Source organism: Esox lucius, chromosome 17 (genome assembly GCF_011004845.1).
Source record: "Esox lucius isolate fEsoLuc1 chromosome 17, fEsoLuc1.pri, whole genome shotgun sequence".
NCBI classification, from domain to species: Eukaryota; Metazoa; Chordata; class Actinopteri; order Esociformes; family Esocidae; genus Esox; species Esox lucius.
In genome coordinates, this window is record NC_047585.1 from 40,053,317 (window position 1) to 40,076,892 (window position 23,576).

Below are 23,576 nucleotides of genomic sequence, written 5' to 3' on the forward strand. Positions count from 1 at the left end.
TACAAGGGTATAATTCCTTTTCAGTTATTCCTCTGTGGTATGAGGAAAGCCACGGAAGGTTTCGAAAGAGGTCTTTCTGTGGTAATTCAACTCATGAGGTTATCATTACGACATTAAAGTAAGACTACATTTACGATGAAAAACAACAAACATAAAGATAAAATAACAATAGACCTTGACTTTAAGAAGAGTTAGGCAGGCCAATAAACAAGACTGCTGCACCAACACAGGCCAGTCTACATAGGTTAGTCATTATTACGACTATGCGCCCAGACCTCTTTGTTCTCAGATCAAGTGCCAAGTGACTTCATTTAACAGCCGCTATCTGCTGTTTTCAGAGTCAACAGAACTGTCAGTGTGTCAGTTTGTGTCCATGTGTTTGTGTGTGTGTGTGTGTGTGTTCTGTAGGGGGAGAGTGGGAAAGCAGTGGAAAAAAAGGCAAAACAACTAGGGAAAACATCTCCCGGAGTCTTTATATGGGGATCAGATGAACAGCTCTCAGGAGGCACAGCTGACTGGCTTTATAACGCTGTATGGGAGTGGCGTCAGTCGTCTCCATGTGAATCAATAGCTACAATGAGTAGTGTTTTTCATGGGCCTCTTGGGATTTCCTTTCATGCGTACCTGTACTCACTCACACAGTAAAAGCCAAATACTAACTGCACTTATGCCTCCCCTATTTCTACAATCAAGAGAAGCCACCCAAAACACAAGCTGAATGTAGAAACTGAGACAAACCTCTGGTGCTTTATTTCAATGGGGGTCAATTGCCACCACACACATGCACACATCCGTCACGTTTTCATGACTTTTCCCAGACCTCTGTCCATAACCATAACTCCTATAACTTGACTTTGTGTTGGTACTCCGTGTATGTGACTCCCTGCCGGAGACCAGAGTTCTCTACCCGCCTCCACCTTTAACCCCTGTCTCCTTGTAACCTTTGGCCTAAATATAACACATGAGCCAAAAGTATTCCTATTAAAATGGGGCAGAAAAAAAATATAACGTATCTAAACGTTTCACACAGACAGACACAGGGACAGGCAGACACGCATAGATAGACACACACGGGCCGACAGACACACGCGGGCAGACACGCGGGCAGACAGACAGACACACCAGCCTGTCTCACCAGGTTGTCTCTCTCAGCCAGGGGATCCCTGTTGATCTCTCTTCTGTGGAGGTGGCGCTCTGGGTCGGTCGTCAGGAAGGAGGTAGGCTGCTCTGATGTAGGAGGCTGGAGCTGACGCCACAAACCGAATGCAAAAAATTTACCCTTATGCTCATACACACACAATACAATACACAGTATCTAGAATGGGCCGCGGTGCACCTGGTCTTCATGTGTGTGTGTGTGTTGCTCCCTCACCTTGAGTCTCAATGCATTGAGGGTGTGGTTGGAAGTGCAGTTCAGTTGTCCTTGAGTGATGACCTCCAGGGGATACAGAAGGACGTGACCCTGAGCTCTCAGAGGGCATTGGAGCTCCAGCACTGTACGACTGATCATACTGGGCCCGTTGTTCACCAACTAACAGAGAGAGAGAGGGAGAGAGAGAGGGGGGGGGGAGATAGAGAGAGAGAGGGAGAGAGAGAGGGAGAGAGAGAGAGGGGGGGGAGAGAGATGGAGAGAGAGAGAGGGAGAGAGAGAGGGAGTTATATCCACATACTGTAACACAAATCTAAGATGAAGAGCTAGTCTTTGTTCAACCACCGGACCCTGCAGCTCCACTTGACTCCACTTAAGGAAATCAACTCCAGGGGCACAAGTTGAGTACCTCATAAACATGCAGGATCTCCGGGCCAACCTCCTGCTCCTCCTGCAAGCTGTGGCTCATCTTCCAGTTTGGTGGAGGGAAGAGGAGTTTGTCTGGGCGAGATACGCTTCATTTGAGAAGCAAAGAGTTTCATGGCGAAAGAGGAAAGAGTATGAGTCAAGGAGCATATAGCCAAGTAATGGTGGTAGGGAAGCATTATTTAAACTGTCATTATTTATACTATAATTACTTAAACTGTCCTTATTTAAACTGTCCTTATTTAAACTGTCCTTATTTAAACTGTCCTTACTTAAAATGTAATTATTTAAACTGTCCTTACTTAAAATGTCCTTATTTAAACTGACGTTATTTAAACTGTCATTTAAACTGTCCTTATTTAAACTGTCCTTACTTAAAATGTCCTTATTTAAACTGTCTTTACTTAAAATGTCCTTATTTAAACTGTCTTTACTTAAAATGTCCTTATTTAAACTGATGTTATTTAAACTGTCATTTAAACTGTCCTTATTTAAAATGTCCTTATTTAAACTGAGGTTATTTAAACTGATGTTATTTAAACTGATGTTATTTAAACTGATGTTATTTAAACTGACATTACTTAAACTGTCATCATTTAAACTGTCATCATTTAGAGAAACAGTTATATGAGTTTGTTTATCCATCCATCCATCATCCATCCATCATCCATCCATCATCCATCATCAATCCGTTAGTGCATGTTGACTCACCCCTGTAGAATAACACCTGCGACCACAGCTACCTCCAGATCAAAGAGCTTCATGTCACTCTCAGAGTTATTCTCATTTTTACTGAGTGGAGAAAGAACAGACACCATGACACTTCATTTGGACTGTGAAAAATGCTGTCATTGCTTTGTCACTGTCTTGTAAAAATGTACCTCTTGAACACATTTGTGGGATGGAAGTATTATGATTGTAGGCACTTTATTCACCAAAGAGCTTTTACACAGAAAAACAAGTAAATACTGTATGAGTACAGTCCATGATATGATCTGATATGAACATATGATCTGTCTACGCCGACACGGCAAAGTTGATGTACCTGCGTATCTGAAGCTCAAACTGCACTGTGCTGTGGGTGTCCTCCAGTCGAGGCACAGTGAAGCGGAGGCCCGCCCAAAACTGGGAAGATGTACAAAGTGTCAGATCAATGAGAAATGTACATTTTATTTGTCAGAAAAGTCTGTCATAAACAAACACACACAGTCAGTGAGGGACCAAGGCTCTGTCTGGGCCACAATTAGACATTTAGTCATAATCAGACATTCACAAGGGACAATTCTGCCGTGGCAACGCTGGAATGCATCTTTACATGACTATATCTGAATGTGAAGAAGTTGCAATTGAACTACTTGAAATTCAAGGTACTGTTGGCCTTTCACGTTCCACTCACACTCGTGCCAGACTTCATAGGGTTGCCCAGGTCACACAGCAGGTAGCGGGTCTGGTTCTCCGCCTCGTAGCTACAGGTCAACCGAGTCAAACTCTGCTCATAAGATTCAAGCACAAGCATGGAGAAAGACAGCGATTTACAGTCAGTTACGCTGTACAATCTTTCATAATTTAAAACCATCAATATCAAAACCTCTGTTTCAGTCATCAGATGCCAGTTTTTCCGTAGGTTTTCTGATGGGATTATTCGAGGTGGGATTAAATGTTACAGTTGGTTTTCTCACACTGAAGGGATTGCGGGGAGTAAAATAACATTCAATTTAACTGAGGTGAGGAAGATCAAACCAAACCAACTCATTAAATAAAATGTGTTTGTTGTGTTAAATCGACTGCATTATAACCTTATTGTATTTACACATGTCCTACGATTCCTTTCTGACACTGTAGAAGTATTGCCAAAACATGTATCCAGTAGTTGAAAAACTCCTGAAAAACTCCATCCGAGTGGTTTCAGACAAAAAACATCTCTCGTAAAGCCTGATCAGTCCGATTCTAGATAGCAGGCATAAGCAACATATGCGGTCGCTTAGGGCCCCCGACCACTAGGAGGACTCAGACTGCTAGGGAGACTGACAGGGGAGAGAGGGCCCCAAATGGAATTTTGCTAAGGGCCCCGAAGAGACTAGAGCCGGCGCTGCTGGATAGCAAAGATTACTGAGCACATCTTATCCAGATGCCCCAACAGCTTTTAGAAAAATATGCCCCTGGCAATCACTGGTATCATCAATATATGGATATCAGTTTTGTGCTGTATTGAAAAACTTGTCATTGTCCTGCGGGGGTGCATTAGCATTCATAACGGCTTATTATCCTCTGTCATTTTCACTGGAAATGTCATGAACCATTGTTCCCTGAGAGCAGCAGGCCAGTTGGTGGATGCCTCACCGCGTTGTTGCGGGCGATACCACTGTAGTCCGCCTCCGGGGGTAGCAAGACGTAAAGCTCTGCCTCGTAGGCCCCGCCCTCTCCCTCGTTCCTGGCGTTGAAGGTCAGTGTCAGGGAGTTCTCGTCGCCCAGATACACCTCCGTCCTATCGCTACGGAAACAAATTACAATACAACAGCAAGGTGAAACAATCAATATCAGTCAATAAAAACGAAACTAAACACATCGCAGACTATCTCCTATAAGGAGACTGCGTCGTCTAGTTTTGATGGGGATTGTGAAGAATTTCACAGGTCCTGTTTTGTTATTTTCACCCCAAATCTTGACCTGCTCCTGAATGTGTTGTCTGACTGTATCAACAGTGGGGAAACAGCTTTATCCAAGTGAAACACAAATGCCACGCCAATGTTGTCTCAAACTCCACTACAAGCATCCCACGCTTCCCTCCTGGTTTGCTGCTGCAAACCGTTTTATTCCTGGAAAAATTGCTGCTATTTACTTGATGAGTCACACTAACACTATAATCTGTACTCAAACACACACGTTGAGTAGCTTCAGTCACACACGGGGCAAATGTACGGTTGGATATCCTCATTCATATGCATATTAACGAACCCCCACCTTGCATTCCCAAACTGCTAAAACCGTTACACCCGGTTAGTGAAAGAATGAAACAGTTCACTGGTTTTTAAATTAATTCCCTAAAATTTGACCCATTTCCATGTACTGTATATCCATCAGATCAGAAGTCTAATCCGGTTTAATTTGCACCCTTGGTCTGTAATGGCCCTCTTTTGGAACTGGATCTGTCCTGTGGTCCACCTTCTGTGTATGGCTGCTCCAAAGATGACCCAAATAGTAGATTTTTTGTTGGTTTTTCAATGACGCCCAACTGATTCACTGCTTCGTCCACCCGTTGCTTTATCCAACAGAATCAGGCACTTTCCTAAAAGCAACTCCGTCTCTTAGGGTCCTTTTCACAGTCCTTTTCAATTGTTTTTCCTCTCCGGGGCTTTTCTCTTGCTACATATCTTTCCAGTTTGGCCCTGGGACACGAACCACATCAAATCACAATGATTTGTTCAGGAAACCAGCAGCCCCCACCACCGCTACTACCTCCCGACACTAACACTGCTGTGTGCAGCCTTTCCCGTGTGGTGATAAATCTACTCCACACAACCCCCCCCCCCACCCCCCCAGCCCAGTCCTATGCTTTAGAATATAGTAATAAATTCATGCTGGCTATTGACCAGAAAGAGAGAGAGAAAGATAGAGAGAGAGTTAGCAATGTGTGAATGTTAAGGACCTTTTGCTTGTCCCTGTGTCATTGCTCCAACCCCCCCCCCCCACCCCCCCCCCCCCCCCCCCCCCCAATTCCACCCCCCCCCCCCACCCCCCCACATCCCCAGTCCCTTCCACTGGAGGTCAATACACATTGACCCCGATCTTCTGCACCAGGACCACACAGATGATTCCAATTACAGCCAGGCCAGATCAACGAAACACATGGGGAGAGACCACATATACACTCCATCACCAGCACCAAGGCTCTGACCACAAAATGGCCTCGTGCATAAGGATTCTCTGGAAGCCTTCACAATTGAAGGCCTAAAAAACAAGCTCTGTATCGCATTTCAGTGGAAGCCGTGAAAACTGCGGAGTGAAAGTGCTGAATCATAGATGCTTTCCTGACTGACTTAGTGTCTTAGGAAATCGAATACAAACATTCCCCAGTTTTCATAGGAAACTCTTAACCTGATCGTGTTCTTCTGCTAATAAAAATCACATGGAGAAGTCGTGCAACACGCTAGTCAAGACAGAGCCAGGAAAGAAACTGGAGGTAGCTTTGTGAATGGTACCACTTGTTTCATTCAGCAAATAGTTTGACATAGTCTGCTGTTCTCCACACTCAAACAACAACGGTTCACTTTTAATTCGTGGGTAAGCCATCAGCAGCAAAACAAAAATATTTTCTAACTCCCCTGGGAATACCAGAACATTTCTTCAATCAAAGAGCTGTAAACATTTCCTGTGGCTTTGAAATGAAATAAATGAAGGCTTTAAAATATAGGAAACATCTGGTAACTACCTGGTACTAAATGTTACTAACATTTAATGAATTCCAAAGAAACGTACCACCGCTCAACAGTTTGATACCGTGCAATTCTTTTTTTTTTTTCTCATAATCTCTTGGCAATGCCTGTACCATTGAAAAAACTGCTATCGCAATCTCTACCGGTCATTTTGTTTCCAGTCTGCCCTGGAAACTCTGACCTTATAACTCATAAGCAACGCTAGGGCCTAGCTTCCTAATGAGAGGGAGGCTAGCTTCCTAATGAGACCGGGCTGCCTACCACATTAGACCCAAACGATGTACTACAGATCACCTCCGATGCTCAGAAACCCAGTTAATCTCCCTGCTCTGAGAAGCATTACACCTCACATGTGCACATCAGTGGGAATCCATGGATCTGTGGTATAACCCTAACCCTAACCCTCACCCTAACCCTCACCCTAACCCTAACCCTCAACGCCCAAATGATCTTTTATGCTCACCGGCCCCTTGTGTATGTCAGAGTAAGCTCGACGTTTAGTGCCTGTGAGGCAATGCAAATGTTTGATAAATTACCTTTTTCTCATAATTACTTTTTTTTATAATATGTGTTGTTCATATTTGCATGGTATTTTTTATTTGCCGCTACACAGTTTTCTGCTGTAAAAGAGACGGTTTATAAGGAAAAGAGAAAAAAGTATGTCTGTTTTACATGTTGTCTATAGTAGCATCATTACACCAAGTTAGACTCTGAGTATGTGCCAGAGACCTGCTGAACCTGTTCAGCTTTTCACCTATCGATAGGTCATGAGCAAATTGGGAGGACAGCATATGAGGCCACTCTGGAAGGTCACCTCGTTCTCAAGCTCACCCGTAAACGGACAGTTTCAGGTCGGGCACACAGATGTTGTCCTCCCCACAGTCCAACTGAATCTGGGCCTGGATGGAGGGAGAGATGACATGATTTATCCTGATCAGACAAGAATTCAAACATTTTACCAGAACAATAACCTTTCATTCACACAGGGGAGAGGCGTGAGAATTAAGGAAATAACTAGAGATTAGAAAAAGAGAACACAAATTTGGTTCAAATGTTTCATTTCCATAGGATGTGGAACAACAAAGACACATTCCGACAAGAGAGGCAGGACTTGGAGGGGAAAAAAATAAATACTTGCACTGCTTAGGGAAAAGAGGAATTGGTCTCCTAAGCACTCCGTCACCAAAGACTGACGACTTCACTAACCACGCTGCAGTGTAAATAGATGATTCGATTAGACTCCGGTCTCCTTTCCGCTCTCATCCGTCTCTCGAGCCCCTCCCTTTCCCTCCAGTCCCAGACACTGCTGCCGATGCACTGTGAGCCCATTGTTACGCCGCTAGCCCGTCCCTGCTGCACCAGGTGGTAGACATTACCAGACCAGAATGCTACAGGAGTGCATAGTCGGCACGTCTCCATGGTGATTGCTCATTTAAAGACTCCAACGTTAGCGCTCGATTCCGTGAGGTCTGCCAATCAGTCCGGTTTTTCGAGACAGGGGTAGCGGACGGGGACCGGTATCTTCACGCGACCTCCATGGGACCAACGCAGGGTTAAAAACAGGAAGACATCTTGTCTAAGCTCAGAGTTGCGAGAGAATCAGGGCGAGAGAGAGAGGGAGTCTGATAATACAAGCATGGAAAGTCCAGGCTATTCCCAAAAGCTGTTCTGGTCATGTACGTTTGTTTGCCAATAGTGAGTGGCCTAAAGCACTCACACACACACACACACACACACACACACAGTCAGACAGACACACACACACACACCCACACAAAGACACGTACACACACACACACACACACAAACAAATACAGACGCACACATGCACACATGCACACACGCACAACCACACACCACCACAACACACACAACACACTCTGTATATATAAACACATGCACGTGCTTCAAGCCTGGCTGGCCTGCCTTCAACATGCCAGGCACCGCTGCAACATACATAAACCACAACCAGATGGCCAGCCTCAGAGCCACTCCCAGAAAGAGCCGTCATTCCTCTCGGTTCCGTGCAGTGCCGTGACTCCCAGTTTTCACCCAGCTCCCCCTTCCATTCCCACCTTTCATCCCCACTGCCCCAGTCCCTGAGGGGTTCCACTTTGAACTCGACAAAAGCCTCTGTATAACTTGAGGCGGCCCAACTGAACCATTATGTGTCTGAGTAGTTGAATGTTTTTCTTGAAAGAAATGTTTGCATTGTGGAAAAGCCCTCTTAGCAATTGTGGTTTCCATCGGGAACCTATTGCAATCTAGTGCCCGTTGTATCAGGACTGACCCTCAACCTGTAGACAAACGGACTGAAACGGTATGAGTCATAATAACATCATGAAACCGAGCATCAGAACTGGAAAATGCAGTTCTCTGCATTCTTACGCCATACATTTCTTCCCAAGGGTGTGTTTAGATCCACTTCAAAAAAAGCTCTGTGTTTTCCGTAGGTTCACCCCACATGCCCATTGGGATAACTGTGTAAATAGTTGAATTTGATTGGCAAAATATAAGAAAATATATTTTTTCTAGAGCTAATTGATGCAAATATGTCGACAAACTTCAGCCTGCCCCAACAAAATGTGCATAGGTTTCAAAACGAAGATCCAGGTTAAGCCTGAATGAAACACACCTTATTTGAAGCAATTGAAAAATGTCTTATGAGAAACATTATTAGCGAAAAGCACCAAAATCACACGTGAAATCCATTTCAGAACAGCCACAGAACATCAATTTCTGACCCCTATGTATTTCTCCACCAACATGTTTGTCTGACAGAGAATGGAAATACCAGAGGGATGGAGGTGAACACGGGGGTTTACGTGGACAAAGTACGTGTTTGTGGGGATTCCACTATGCCTGTGTCCAGTATACATCCCTGTCCTACACAGCTTCCTCTCTGGGCAATATGAGATCGAGGAAGTAGTTCATTCTGTAAGGGGGCGACACGGCTGGGGTGAACTCCACTTCAATTCAGCCAATTCAGGATACCCGCTAAAGCTCCAGTTCAAAATGCTCCTAACTGAACAGCATGGTGAGTACATACCTTCTGCTCTATAAGCTGCGTTGTCTGGTGGTTTAAAATGGGTCTCAGGCCGTGGCGATCCAGTGAGGCATGAGGGTCCAGGCTAAAGTTTAGGCTGACGTAAATAGGGGAAAGTTTATCACGGAACTCCCCTTCACTCTGAAAACCACACAGTGAAAAAAAGCAAAAGCATGACCAAGAGGAACTGAATGGATGTTTAAATGACTCATCTGTGTGATGTGTTAAACGATAACTTTCCTTTTGGTTTACTAGCTAGTTGAAATAAGACTGGCAAAGGAAGTCAAAGGCAGGACCAAGAGGAACTGAATCAACGTTTAAAGGACCTATCTTCATGTGTTCAACTTTTCTTTTTTGTTTACTAACTGGTTAAGAGAAGGCTGTGCCTCTGGTTGTAAATACACATTATAGTAAATACAACGTTACAGATCAATCAATTGTAAATCAGAGGCAGTCAACCTTCTCCTCAGGGTCCCCCAGACACTCTGTGTATTTGATTCATCCCAGAGATACAGTAGCACACCTGACTAGACTGACCAGTTAGCTGGCCATCAAGTCTGTGATTAACAAATCAGGTGGCTTTTCAGGACTATGACATCATTGCGAAATGTTTTGGGGGCCCCGAGGAAACTGTAGAAGATTAGAAGATTTAGGGTTTTAATGTACAGTGAAAGGGAAATGTTTACTTTGAATCGAATTGAAACTAAAGTTAAAAGACACATAACCTGGAAAATGTAGTATTATGTAACAGCCTGTTGGTAACTGGTCTTTTCATTTAGACTAGATCCTAAATTACTAGCAAATGTTGTGGCAAAAATCTTTAGGTCCATGTTAAGAAGAGAGATTGGTCGGCGAGACCCACAAATCATTAGAACATAGTTCTGATAAACAGCGATTTTCTCAACTTATTTCAACAATTCAAAACTTGCAATGTTTTAAACTTGCCTTAAAGCTGGCATGTTTTTATTTTTTTTTACCCGTTATACGCCAGCCTGAGCCTTAATAACGAGTATCACAACATGTCATAACATATCTCTCGGGGGTGTTTATCGAGGTGACTAACGCGCAGGAAGATGTCGGCGTGGTAACAAGTTTGTCCGCCGGCGGCGAAGGTGACAGTCTTCAGCAAGCTGGGCTGTTGGCTTTCCAGGAACAGGGTTCTCCTCACAACAGACTCCTTCTGGGTCTGTTTCAGAACATCCAGCTGCACCTCCACCAAGAAACCTGCACCCAACACAAACACATGACATAACGTCACATAAAAACACATTGAAAGAAAAGTTTTGAGCATGGGTACACATACTTAAAATACCCATTTACGGTACACACACTAACACCACTCACACTCAGATCCAGATTCCCATTACCTCATGCGAACACACAAACCAACAACCATGCAGACCCGCACGCTGAAACATAAACACACACACCAACAGTGCTTCCCCTCCACTTACAGGGGAGTACTTTTATCTCGGTCTTAACTGCTAAAATTGAACACCGCGAGCGCGGGCATATTTACGGCCACACTGAGGGAGGTAATGAGGAGCAGCTGTGTCGGGGGGCCTTCTGAAAGAAAACGCGGGGCTCACCTAGATCAGCGGGGAGGTGCTTCCCATTGGCCGACAGGCAGAAGCTGAGGTTGACACTGAAGGGGACAAAGACAGACAGAGACAGAGGGAGACCTTAACAATAGTCCCGCGCAACGCTCTAAAAACATTTGGTGCCGTGGGACAATAATGCTCACATGTTCGATTTCCAAACAGCATGCTTTGTGATAACTAGCCCGGTCTGTTCCAGCGTGTGTGTGTGTGTGTGTGCACCACACCCAACAGTGATCAGCTTGCTAATGTGCGTGTGTGTCTCTTCATGCATTTTGTGTATGAGTTGGGTTTGCCAAATAGTATGTCATTCAGAGCGAGTGCCAGGCCTCTCCCCGCACTCTCCTCTGTCCGCCACCCACCAAACCCCCGGTCCTCCTCCCATGTTTCCTAGCAACATGGACCATGAACCTCAAGACAAACCCAAGGAACTCGCACGTTACTGACAAGGGACACGCAGAACAGACTGGCGTCTTTCAAGACGCTTAACGTTTCATGGTTGCTATGGAAGGGATATTGGTTTAGTTTTTTTTAACAAAACACGGGGACATTTACCCACTCAGTACACAGCCCGACCATGAACCTTGAACCGGAGACTTTGAAGGCTGTGTCAAACACAGTGATTATTGACAGTCGTTTTGTTAATCCATTCATTCACTTGCTCAGTGTTCCATGGAGAGCTTTTAAGACGATGTCACAGATCCCAGCCAATAAGATCGGAGGCAACGGGCACTTACCAAGACACGGAGATGGTCTCGTTGCCATTGGATACCAGACAACTCTTCTCTTCCGGGTTGATCATGGTCGGCTGCACTGTAAGAGACGCACTGGCATTGACGATAGGACGAGCCCTAGAAGAAGAATGTCAACAAATTGGAAGAAGTAATTCCAGAAGAATATCAACAAATTGGAAGAAGTAATTCCAGAAGAATGTCATTCAGATTGCAAAAAGATTAAGGGTGGTATATTGTTTTGGTCAGTTAGTTTATTGGCATGCACAATTAGCCAATCACATTCGAGTGAGAAGTGATACCTGTATAGGACAGCCTTGTCAACCCCAAAAGCACCAACGATGAGATCTGAACAAAGATCACACCAATATTAACACTGATGAGAAAGATAAACAAACAAACACAGAAATAAATAATAGGAGAAAAAGAAAATCACCTGGGTAGCCATTCTGGTCCAGATCTGTATTTCCACGGAGAGCGAAGCCAAAACTGGCAGGAAAGGCGCCACAGGCCCATTGGCCAGCTAGTGTTTGAGTGGGCGTGTTCTTTACCCCGTTGGCATGTCCATTATAGATGAAGACCAATCCCTGTTGGTCATCTCCTCCAAAGGGACAGCCAATAGCGATGTCTAAGATAATCAACCAAGCCATCATTGGGGGCAAAACCAACTTCCTCATATATATATATATATATATATATATATATATATAATACAAATATAAACCTACTACCCAAATAAATGGCTTAAATTTGACATTCAGATGCCTAAGACTTTTGGACAGTACTGTTTATTGTTCATTGAACCAGCTTTAGTGTGTTGGTCTACAGTGAACATTTTTAAAAAGGCTACTATCTACTATACTAGATTTTTTTCGTTTTCCATAGCAAAACATTTCCTACAGCATTCCCAGTAAAACCCAGGCATTTCAGTAACACCCACCGTTGAAGCCATCCTGGTTGAGGTCTCCCAGCGGTGCCAGGGAGCTGCCAAACCTCCCGTAGGCCTGGCTCCCTGCGAGGTGGGGTTGGCCCGGCTCAAACAGCAGGGGCTGGCGCTGCAGGAACACATAGACACGGCCCACCTCCTCCCAGCGCTGCCCGGCCGAACCCCTCCGCATGAACATGGGGGCTCCCACCACCAGGTCATCCAGCCTGAGGGGGAGGACAGTGGGGAGTGGAGATGTATGAGGGGTGAAGGAGGTGAAGGAAAGATGGGGGAGGAATGGAGAAGAGGGGTGAGGAGGAGTACTTAGGTTAAATCAATGCCTCTGAAGCCAAACTCGTTTTTTTGTGTCAGATATACATTCTGTGCACTTCAAAAACATACTATTCCTCGCAGTCTTCTCACTATGACTCACTGTGAGGGATGTGAGGGTGGCCAATGGAAAGCCTCGAAAGCAGATGATGGGCAGTGTGGGAGTGGCTACCGTTTGACAGTGGGTTTTATGACATGATAGAGGGAAATACATGCCCATGACCTCAGCTGAAATACTGTAAACAACTCCCCCCACCCAAACACATACAACACCCCACACCCCCATTACCAACACGGCACGCTGTCTGTCAAGATGTGACACGTACCTGGTTTCCATTTTACTCTCTCTCCATTATGTCTCTCAATCTTCCGCCCCCCCCCCTCTCTCTCTCTCTCTCTCCATTTGTTCCTACCTTTTTCATTGCTCTCTATTTTCTCCGGTCTACTAGCTCACTCACCCGTCGTTGTTGATGTCCGTGGCCGCCACTGCATAGCCGAAATAGGACCCCATCTGGAAGGCATTAGAGCAAAACGGAGGCAGTCTGTAATCAGACCGTGGGGCACAGTATCTCTTTCTTTCTCCTTCACTCGCTTTTTCTCCCTCTCTCCCCCGTGATACCCCCTCTCTTCCTCAGAAGCCCTCCTTTCTCTTCATCTTTATTTTTGTTTGTCCCGCTCCCCGCCCCCCGTTTCTGTCCCTCACGTCCCCTCAACCCCAGACGCCTCCCTCTTTAATCAGGGCCTCAAACAGCCCCCTCTCCCCGCTGTTTTCTCTAAGCTCAGTGCCAGAGCTCCTGTTAGCTACATAAGAGGTGGAACAGGGAGTCCGGAGGAGGTGGGCTCATAAGCTGCTATAAGCATCTCATGAGAGAGGAGAGACAGATGAGGGGGAAGAGAGGAGAGACAGATGAGGGGGAGGAGAGGAGAGACAGAGGGAGATGAGAGACAGTGAGGAAAGGTACTTCAGTGTTTTAATCTCTGAATGATACTATACTATGGCGTAAATGGGAGATTTAACATTTTAAATTGAGTTGAACATTTTAGCCACTCTCCACTACGATAAACAATGTACATTAAGGTGTCAGGTCTTCACTATATCGAGACCGATCATCTGGTAGGCCTGTCTAAGTTGTAAAATCATCACTGGCTGGCTGATGTTGCCAAAAGGCCAGAGCTGATTCCTGGTCCCAGTCTGCCCCTGGTCGAAGAACCTGAGCTTTGGTTGTCACAAGGTTCAGAACTGTTGGTTTAATAGTTAACACTTTGGGTTGACAGTTGCTGGATCCGGTTTTGAGCCAGACCACAAATTCCCAGCATTAATGTCTAATATAGATGCAGCAGCAAGATTAACTTCATAATATGGCTACTTGTCCAGGCACCATAATATAGCGAACAGCCAAAAGCAAGTATTGTGTTTTGACTTTTGGCTGCTGCCTTTCCTTTGACTGTTTTCCAGGGTTTCCGTTGGAGTTAGCTAACTATGTAACAGCAGAAAACTGGGTTGAGACCTTTCTTTCTTGAGTGGGTATGCAAACTAAAAACGCTGAATCTAAATCAACCATCAAGACATTGAACTCCAGAGACACATCTCCTGGGTCTATTATGTAAGATGCACATTCTTTTTTTCTTCGTTGGTTGTTTATACAGCTGAGCCTGATGCTGCAGTCCAAGCACTCACGTAGAGGGCAGTTCACCTTAAGACACCATCAAGTCAAGTCCAGTCAGAAGTTGATGACAGATCATCCTTGCAATGCAGTAAGCAATTAGCAGTCAAGAAGTAGATCACACATTTTGCCCGTCTCATCCCCTGAACCCTGAACGTAAATCACACATAAGCATTGCAATTATTTTGTCGCTTTTGTTCTATTCACACAAGTATGTGGTAATATTCATCCACTCCCCACAGATTGAAACACATTGTTCTCATAAAGTGTGTTCATAAATGCAAAACTATTAAGGGAGACTATTGGTCATTATCATGTTGTGAAGATACAATGTATTTCACATTCTTCTGCCTAATATGTGCAGATTGAAAAGTACAGAATCACCACCTGAAGGTCATCGTTTTGAATGTGACCTCTGCCGGATTAAAACCTACCAACCTTGGTGTTGGCTGTGTGAGCCCAGAAAGACTACGGCATTGCTTATTTAAAGTACGATACTGTCAAATAAAGGACCCGACTGCCATACATAGTTGTAGCCACAACTGGTAAGGATATAAACATATAAGCCATGTGAACACTGGCAATGTCTTTCAACATGGAGCAGGACAGACAGCAAGGCAGAGGAATAAACCAGTGAGCCCCTGAACAGTGTTATAACTCCAAACTGAGCTGCTGTGAACCATCACAAGTATATCTTTGTTGATAAAGCAGGCTTCTACCTGGAGAAAAGCCAGCACCGTCGATGCAATGTCATTGGCCAATGAGCAACCGTTCATGTGCCTGGACAACATGGGAGGAAAATGTCCATGTGTGTAGCCGTGTGCGAAGATGGGTTTGTAAGACATAAGCCCCTTCTTGGGGTCTTACAACAAAAAATGTAAGTACACTAATGGTTGACTTGTTCTTCAGTCGTTGAAAACGCAGAAGTCTGCAAGAGCAACATAAAGCAACCATTTGCCTTTAAGCAGAAACTCTGCATCCGAGCCAAGAGGACTCCAGACCCTTTGGCACAACTATGTCTTGGCCTAGACACCATCCCTGCACCTCGGTTAGCAAGAGAAAACCCTGAGTCAGCCTGCAGCTGTAATACCTTGAGTGTGTGTCTGTGTGTGTTGATGTGTACATGTGTGCATGTGTATTCTCACATATTCAGCTCCGGAAAAAAAACAAGAGACCTCTGCACCTTTTTCTTTCCTTTCAAGAAAATTTTAAAGGAAGGTTTTTGAGTGAGGAACATAATCGTTCAATTTGCAGTAGTGTCTTAATTTTAACCCCTTCTGTTCCTTTACACAAAACCTTCCTTGTCGACTTTTTTTGGAAAGGAAAGAAAAAGCTGCAGTGGTCTCTTATTTTTTCTGGAGCTGTATGTACGTATGTTTGTATGTATATATGTGACATGGGTGTGTGTGTGTGTGTGTGACTGTATGTAATGTAAGTATGTGTGTGTGTGTGGGGGTCCACGTGAGTACGTGCGTGCCTGTTATTTCGGGTTTTGCTTCAGATTGACTCAAAACATATGGACCAGGAAGGAATGGGGAGGCTCACCTCTGACCCAGGGATTGGGAGGCATCCCCTCAGGGCAAATTCCTTCAGCCTCCCTCCTGTATACCTGGAAATTAACATGGAGGTGCCAAAACAACAGCCTAGCCCTTCTTGCTGTTTAGCAGATGTGCACTAACCTGTTCTCCGCTTATGTTCAGCATGGATCGCAGATCTTTCCCACTCAGTATGGACACCTGCATTGGGAGTGTTCAGAGAAAACCAGTCGCTGATCATCCGTGATCAGTGCAGAACCCATCACCAAAATGACACAGCGTCCTGGTGCTTGTAGCATCATTGATTTTGAGTATTCATGCATTACTAAGGAATGCAATGCTTGATTGTCATGCCGACGCAATCCCTACGCCATCCTAACGTCATCCATACATCATCCCAACATCATCCCTCATTGACTTTCATTTAAAAAAGAAAAAAAAAAAAAAAAAGTATGTGAGGACTCCTTACTACACCAAACAGCATGAGACCTTTGGGAACTCCAGTGACGAAATCTGCAAAGGCAGAAAATGAAAAAATGAGTCCATGCACTTACAAAGACGAACACACAGGGTCTTCAGATAAACATGACAGGCCTGTGCTTACATTGGAGATGCTGGTGTCACATCACTGCAGGTGCAGGGAAATTCTATGATACCGTAAAAGCTTTAGCAACTGAAGTTATACGGGCAAGCGCAGGCCGTCATTGTTTTTGTTTTTAAAAATATGCAAGGGTCGGAAAAACATTCCTGTTGCCGCCTTAAATTAGTCACTGAATATGTATCTTTATAAACTGTACCTACAACAGATTGTACCTACAACAGACAGGTAATATCTATAAGACCTACATTATTACACTCTGATGTAACAGAACTCTAACGATTGGAGCACCCAAGTATGGGTATTAGTAAAACCATAGAGGATTTTAGATAGTTAACTATTACAGATTGTTTGTTTGCCCTCAAGGGAACAGGGCACTTTAGATTAACTATTATAAATAGTGTATTTTAGAGACCAGAGGATTTCACACGGTTCACTGTGAGAGAATGTTGGTGTTCAGGGCACTTTAGATGGTGAACTATAAGAGATAGAGTATATTAGAGAACAGAGGACTCCACATGGTGACCTATTAAAGAGACCAATGAGGTAAGCAAACCCAGAGCTCAATGACGCAAGTCAATAGAGTAAATATGACCCTCACCTTCAACATTATCCCCACTGAACTCCCCACTGGCCACAGAGTAACCTGGAAGGAGAGGAATTTTCAAACAGTGTTGACAAAATCAGATAAAACCACAACACGGACACACGAGGAATTCCAAATCAATGAAGAACACAATGCTCTGACTCGTAACTCACCCAGGTAACTGTCATCATAGCTACCCTGCACCTGCCGGGTCTGAATCTGCCCGGTAACAGAGAGCAGGAAATAGGAGGGGTAAAAGGACTTCACAATTTCCTCTGTGGTGGCGGAGATCAGCTGACCTGCAGGAGGCACAGGTGAGTAAAAAAAGGGTCAGAGTTCAGTGAGTAAAAGTGATGAGTTGAAATTAGTTTGGGGAACAATGTGTGGGTGTCAGTTCAGTTTCACATACAGCCCTATCACAGTGACGACACACAGAAACCTCTGTATCTGTCTCATTTAAAAAAGGAACAAGGGCAGGAAATTCCAGCGTTGAGAGACCGAGGCTGGGGTGGGGGGTATGGGGGCTACTGAAAGGTCAAGTGCTTACTCTACGTTCTGTTTTTGGAATGAGAAATACACATGTAAATCAACATACTGTGCTGTGAAGAAGTAAAAAAAACAGCCCCTGACATATGGATAAATGGACATTTGATCTTCCTTTCAACACTAACAGCATATAAACATTGATGATCAAATAAAACCAGCACAGACAACCACATATCTACAACAGGCAGTGGAGTCTGCCCCCCTTGGACCACATTTTCAGGGCCAAACGTCAAAAGCAATTTTAATGCAGATGAAAATCCTTAAGATGAACTTCAAAATTCATTGCTTCTACCTTAAACGCTGGCGTAGAATCTTTAAACGCTGCAGTAGAAACCTTAAACGTTGAAGTAAAAAACTTAAACGCTGCAGTAAAAACCTTAAACGCTGCAGTAGAATCCTTAAACGCTGCAGTACAAACCTTAAACGCTGCAGTAGAATCCATAAATGCTGCAGTAGAATCCTTAAATGCTGCAGTAGAATCCTTAAATGTTGCAGTAGAAACCTTAAATGCTGCAGTAGAATCCTTAAACGCTGCAGTAGAATCTTTAAACGCTGCAGTAGAATCCTTATATGCTGCAGTAGAATCCTTAAACGCTGCAGTAGAAACCTTAAACGCTGCAGTAGAAACCTTAAACGCTGCAGAACAAAACCTTAAATGCTGCAGCAGAATCCTTAAACGCTGCAGTAGAATCCTTAAACGCTGCAGAAGAAACCTTAAACGCTGCAGTAGAATCCTTAAACGCTGCAGAATAAACCTTAAACGCTGCAGAAGAAGCCTTAAACGCTGCAGTGGAAACCACATTGCTAGTTGGTACACCTCTATTATCAAATAGCTCAAATCAGAACCTCTCTGACCTGCCCAAGCTGACCCTCTCTCTGTTCTCATCTTCCCAGATCTATCTGCTGCCTTCGACACACCGAAACATCCAATCCTCCTCTCGATCCATTGAGGGCCGGCCGTTTAGGCCTGTTGCAACGCCACAGATGTGAGCTGCTCCAACTAGATGACTTGGAGAAGATCTGTGTCTGCTTCACAGGTCATCCCTTCTGGTGTCCCTCAGGGATTGGTTCTATGCCCTCTCCTCTCTATACGCCAAGTCACTAGGGCCATATCCTCAGATATGCCATGAAAATGACGAGGAACAGAAAGGGGAACTGCCCTTCCCGGCTTTCAGGCAATTACATTTCTATCCATCCAATGGTCCCCAATGTATGCTACAATAAATCCAATAGAGCACTCACCTTGCCAGTAAAAGCTTCCTGGTCCCCCTAGCACAACCTTCCCATCCTGAAAACACACAAAGGGTTAAAAAAAAAACCCTGACTAGAATGTCTTTGGAATTAATTGTCATTAATGTTTTCATTTTCCTCTTAAAGGTACCTTGGTGAAGTCAGCACTGAAGCCTCCCTGACAGTAGCCCTGTCCGGCAGGGCCGTGTCTCTCTGAGGTAAAAGGAAGAGAACCAGAATATACAGACGAGTTACGCCGAAAGGTCACAACCCAACCCATCCGGTCAGGGCTGTATCCTCAGAATATGTGCATACAAAATCTTCCACTGATATAAATTGACCGGAATGTTCCAGATGGATCTCGGGTTATAATTAGATCTCAGTCATAACATTTGGCTTCACGTCGTATTTTGGATACCTGTGCGACAGGGGGCGTACTCCACAAACGTCTTGAGGCTGTCCACGGAGAGGTAGCAGGTTCCCGTGGCGTCCGAGAAGGGGGTGTCATGTTCCGTTCTCCAGTAGTACCTTGGGGCGCAAGCCTTGGTCACATTCAGGAGAGCAATTAGACAGGGTTGCACTTTAAAACCAGGGTTGAACCTCACCATGTCATTTAAATCCACCCACGGTCAACACCACGTGGATGACCTCTTTAAGAGTAAGCATCTCAGATGCACTCAAAATATACATTGGTGAGGGAACATTTCTATTAGATGCAGGCCCGGCGCCATGGGGGGGGGGGCAAAAGGGGGCATTGCGCCTCCAGATAGAATCTGTGCCCCTCCAGTCTCGTTTCCCTATAAACAGTGCAAACGGTATATGAATTAGATATGCCCCCTCATTTATAAGAAACGCCCCCTCAGTCATTTCATTCTAAAGCCGGGCCCGATCAGATGTGATCCATAAGTATTTCTGGGGGTCCAATAACCGTGACACACGTCTGACCTTTTCCCCTCCCTGTCCCAGGGTGTCTTACCAGGACGGTGTTGCCATGGGAACGCACTGTTGCCCCAAACCACTGATAGGACTTGAATTCCACCTGGGTGTCGACGCTGTTGACATGGAAACGGCGATCTCCTAAAACCACGCCAAAGAAAGGGACTTTACACCTGCACCGCGGTACTGTCACAGCCCACTGCTCCTCCAGTAATCCTCCGATCCCCCATTTAAGAACAGGATCACACTGATGATTCGACTGATGACAACTAATAAGGACTAATTTGGCACTAATAGGGCACTGCCTCCAGGCCAAAAGGCCCAGAAGGGTGTTGCCAATTGGTTCAGCACTGTCCTGAGCTGGGCAATGGCTGTCTCGTCACACTGAGACTCCTTCAGGCAGGTCATGCGCCTGTAAGCTAATTGTGTTTGTTGGAGCAGCCTACTCCAAATGCTTGGAAGGAAGCAGCACAACTTGGTGGGACATGTATTTGAGGGTGTGTCCCTCGATCTGTGACTCCCCCCAGCCTGCTGGCTGTTCTGTGATGAGATGAGGTCGTAGCAAGGAATTGGAAAGAAATTAATGAAAGGAATAGCCAGAGCCACTCAAGCCATATTCCAGAAAACACATGTGTAGAAATTGTGAGCAAAATCTAAACACAACAACTTTGTAACTCTGTCTCAACGTGATCTTCCATGTCGTCCCAGTTTGATGTTAAAGCCACATGTCTCTTAGCACTCCAGATCCAACCGCCATGCACTTGGCATACATGAAACATTAAAAAAAAGATTCCGCTGGACTTGGAACTTGTCTGCCCTTCTTAGTCTTGTCCCCATTTCGTTGGGTGGTGGTGGGGGGGGGGTGCTTTGGGGGTGGCGGGTGAAATGAAAACATTGAGCAGCTGGCTAGGACAGCACACACGAGATTTGGTTCTGGGTCCATACATGAGGTCAATTGAATGACCACAAATGAGGAGAAGCCTTCCAAGCCCGACATGTTGCCTAAATATCAGACTGTTATCCAGGATCTACAGTCAGAAACAACTGAACCGAGTAATTGTCTCTGCAAGTCAGGATGATGAAGACAATTATATTAAAATGGACTTAGCGGTTGTCTGTGTGGTTTGCCTTCTGGCCGGTAGCATGGGGGCTTCAAATGTCCACAGCAAAGTAGCAGTAACCTGTTTGGGGCATCTGCATGTTGCCCTCTTCACTGTTGATCTGGTTTATATGTTCAAACAACGGATGCATTGCATGCAACGCAAAACATGCAAACTTGTCCTAACTTGAGCGGCAAAGTCAAGTTCCATTCCTATCAGCTGCAGTTATCTGAGGTTCGGTTTAGCTCTTTGTTTTGACAATACAAACTGTAAATTAAACAGGCAGATCCTAACAGCATACAGATTCGGACTTAAAGGTTAACAGCCTATCACTTCCATGAGGAGATTTTGTCTCAATATATATCCTGTGTATGGACATGTTAGAGACAAGATGGTAAATCTTACAATCTCAAATTCTAAAGAGCCTAGAATAAACACCCAAATGAAAAATTGACCCAAATGTCAAAAATATCCTTTTAATGCAGTTCATTTGGCATTGTGGGTCTGATGCATTTGTCAGACTCACACGGTGATATTAACCTTCCCTCTGCCCAATGCCCTGCTCTGCCCTGTCTTATGTCTTAGCCTGGCAACTCAGGCCTGGACTTTGTCTATACACATGCTGCCCTTTGACCCCTGACAGCAGCACGAGAAGCAGGAAAGGTAAGGGGCTAGAGCTGTGTGTGTTTGTGTGTCTGTCTGTCTGTCAGTCTGTTTTTATGACTGTAGGACTTTCTGTCCATGAAAAAGCTGTAAGCTAAATTCCTGAATTTAACTGGCACATCAGCAGTTCAATCATTCTGGATTGTTTACATATCCTGATGTTCATGTTTGTGTGTGAACGTCAACATGTGGATGTATGTACACCCATGTTATTATTCACAATTTGGGTTTGTTTATTTGCCCAATAATGTGTGTGACGTTTTTGTGTATGCAGGTCTGTGCATCCAGTGTGTGTATGTGTGTGAGACAATGTAATGTAAAGTATGTGGGTGTGTGTTAGTGTGTGTATGTTTATATTCACTGTGTGTAAATGTATACACTGTAGCGAACACTGTGTGTAAGCCAACCCCATAATGCACCCCACCTGATCCTCAAACAGTTGGCCTTATCACTTCCTGCTTTATCTGATGCCATTCTGAACGCTTCATTGGCCGACAGAGTTCGGGCCAGCCCAGGGTTCCTCAGGGGTCACTGTCCATATACGGATTTTGGCATAATTACAGTAACAGCTCTGGGCTTCATTCCAGCCATCCAGGAAATCACTTGAGGCTCTGCGATACTGGAGGTTGTAGTGGACACAGAGATTTACCTCGGCTTTAACTCAAACTGGGGGGGGGGGGGGCTTTGAAAGAGGAGAGACGAGAAGGGGCTCAGCCACCTCTCAGCACAGGAGGAGAAACTTCAAAGGATGGTCGGAATCAAAACAGAGCGCCGTTGGGGAATAATCTCTGAGCCTTGACTGAGAGGTTTGTCAATGTATAAGCTTGGGGTCATCTTCGTCAGTGAGCTTGCCAATCAAAGCTTCATACATCCTGTCTATAGGGACACATCTTTATGGACAAATAATCCCCTTTATAAAGATGCACTCCAGGATCTGTAGCACACCAATTGTTTATGATCTAAAATTGGATTTGTAACACATCATATGGATTACACAAACATATAGTCATGCAGAATGGGTGATGTACCATACCCATGTTGGCTGATGAGCACCACTTCCAAAACTCTAGGCTGAAATGATCCATAAACTCCAGAGTGTACCTTTAACTGGGAGGTATACTTTGAAAAACAATATATATTAACCTTAATAGATCCTTAATAGAGTCTCACTGAGAGTTGTTCAATAAGGAAACTCATAGCTTGAAGAAACATTTGATGAGCTGTTTTTTTTCCACACGTTCTACATTCACATCGTCTCATCCAAGCAAGTTATTCAGCTGGATACCTTACCTTGGTTGTCAAAGTTGACAGTGCTGCAGTCTGATTGGTTCTGGCTCCAGGGACAGAAAAAGACAGATCCACCTTCAATGACGTTCGGTTGGCTGGTGTTTGCTTTGGGAGCACCAATCAAAATGCTGACACCATTGGGTAAAGACAGAAGACAAAATCAGGACATAAAGCACAGTACATATGAAATGAAATGTCCAATAATAACCAAAGTGGGAGTATAGGAAACAATAAGTACTTTTCGTTTCAATTCATTTGAGTTGATGTTTTCTTTTTGAGATTTGAGCGATAAATTGTTGGTGCCCATAAAAAGGACCAAAAGACCCTGGGTATGGATAGACACGGAACCCCTCTTCACAGACACTGTCCTATTTCAAAATACTTCAGACCACTACATGTTTTCACAAAGCACTGCAACGGAGCACTGATCTAATAACAACAGGTTCCCCTATAAAATGTGTCCTAGACGAGCATGCCACCTCTGAGACACTGACAGAGATCCTCTCTGTGCAGTTTGAAATGACCTCACCCTAACTGTAGAAATGCCCTGTTATCATCACCTCCATCACCAGA

General features: G+C 44.6%; 1 protein-coding gene across 3 annotated transcripts in view; it reads right to left on the reverse strand.

Annotated features, from left to right (window-relative positions):
• The window catches only part of LOC105024782 (integrin alpha-5), a 33,587-nt gene that overhangs the window by 3,957 nt on the left and 6,054 nt on the right, over window positions 1-23,576 (reverse strand). For 2 of the 3 annotated variants that reach the window (XM_010894971.4, XM_034287187.1), the window contains exons 2-26: window positions 23,007-23,131; window positions 19,994-20,094; window positions 19,436-19,559; window positions 19,169-19,230; window positions 19,030-19,075; window positions 17,415-17,540; window positions 17,257-17,301; window positions 16,527-16,570; window positions 16,202-16,258; window positions 13,317-13,369; window positions 12,544-12,755; window positions 12,040-12,231; window positions 11,906-11,951; window positions 11,610-11,723; window positions 10,864-10,919; window positions 10,338-10,498; window positions 9,278-9,415; window positions 7,060-7,127; window positions 4,136-4,286; window positions 3,192-3,284; window positions 2,841-2,920; window positions 2,507-2,587; window positions 1,779-1,884; window positions 1,373-1,531; window positions 1,136-1,246 (exon numbers count right to left, since the gene is read on the reverse strand). In XM_010894971.4, the coding sequence (XP_010893273.2) occupies window positions 1,136-1,246; window positions 1,373-1,531; window positions 1,779-1,884; window positions 2,507-2,587; window positions 2,841-2,920; window positions 3,192-3,284; window positions 4,136-4,286; window positions 7,060-7,127; window positions 9,278-9,415; window positions 10,338-10,498; window positions 10,864-10,919; window positions 11,610-11,723; window positions 11,906-11,951; window positions 12,040-12,231; window positions 12,544-12,755; window positions 13,317-13,369; window positions 16,202-16,258; window positions 16,527-16,570; window positions 17,257-17,301; window positions 17,415-17,540; window positions 19,030-19,075; window positions 19,169-19,230; window positions 19,436-19,559; window positions 19,994-20,094; window positions 23,007-23,131 (2,551 nt within the window). Of the gene's footprint in view, window positions 1-1,135; window positions 1,247-1,372; window positions 1,532-1,778; window positions 1,885-2,506; window positions 2,588-2,840; window positions 2,921-3,191; window positions 3,285-4,135; window positions 4,287-7,059; window positions 7,128-9,277; window positions 9,416-10,337; window positions 10,499-10,863; window positions 10,920-11,609; window positions 11,724-11,905; window positions 11,952-12,039; window positions 12,232-12,543; window positions 12,756-13,316; window positions 13,370-16,201; window positions 16,259-16,526; window positions 16,571-17,256; window positions 17,302-17,414; window positions 17,541-19,029; window positions 19,076-19,168; window positions 19,231-19,435; window positions 19,560-19,993; window positions 20,095-23,006; window positions 23,132-23,576 lie in introns of those variants that run through there. The other variant, XM_020055325.2, reaches the window with a different exon arrangement.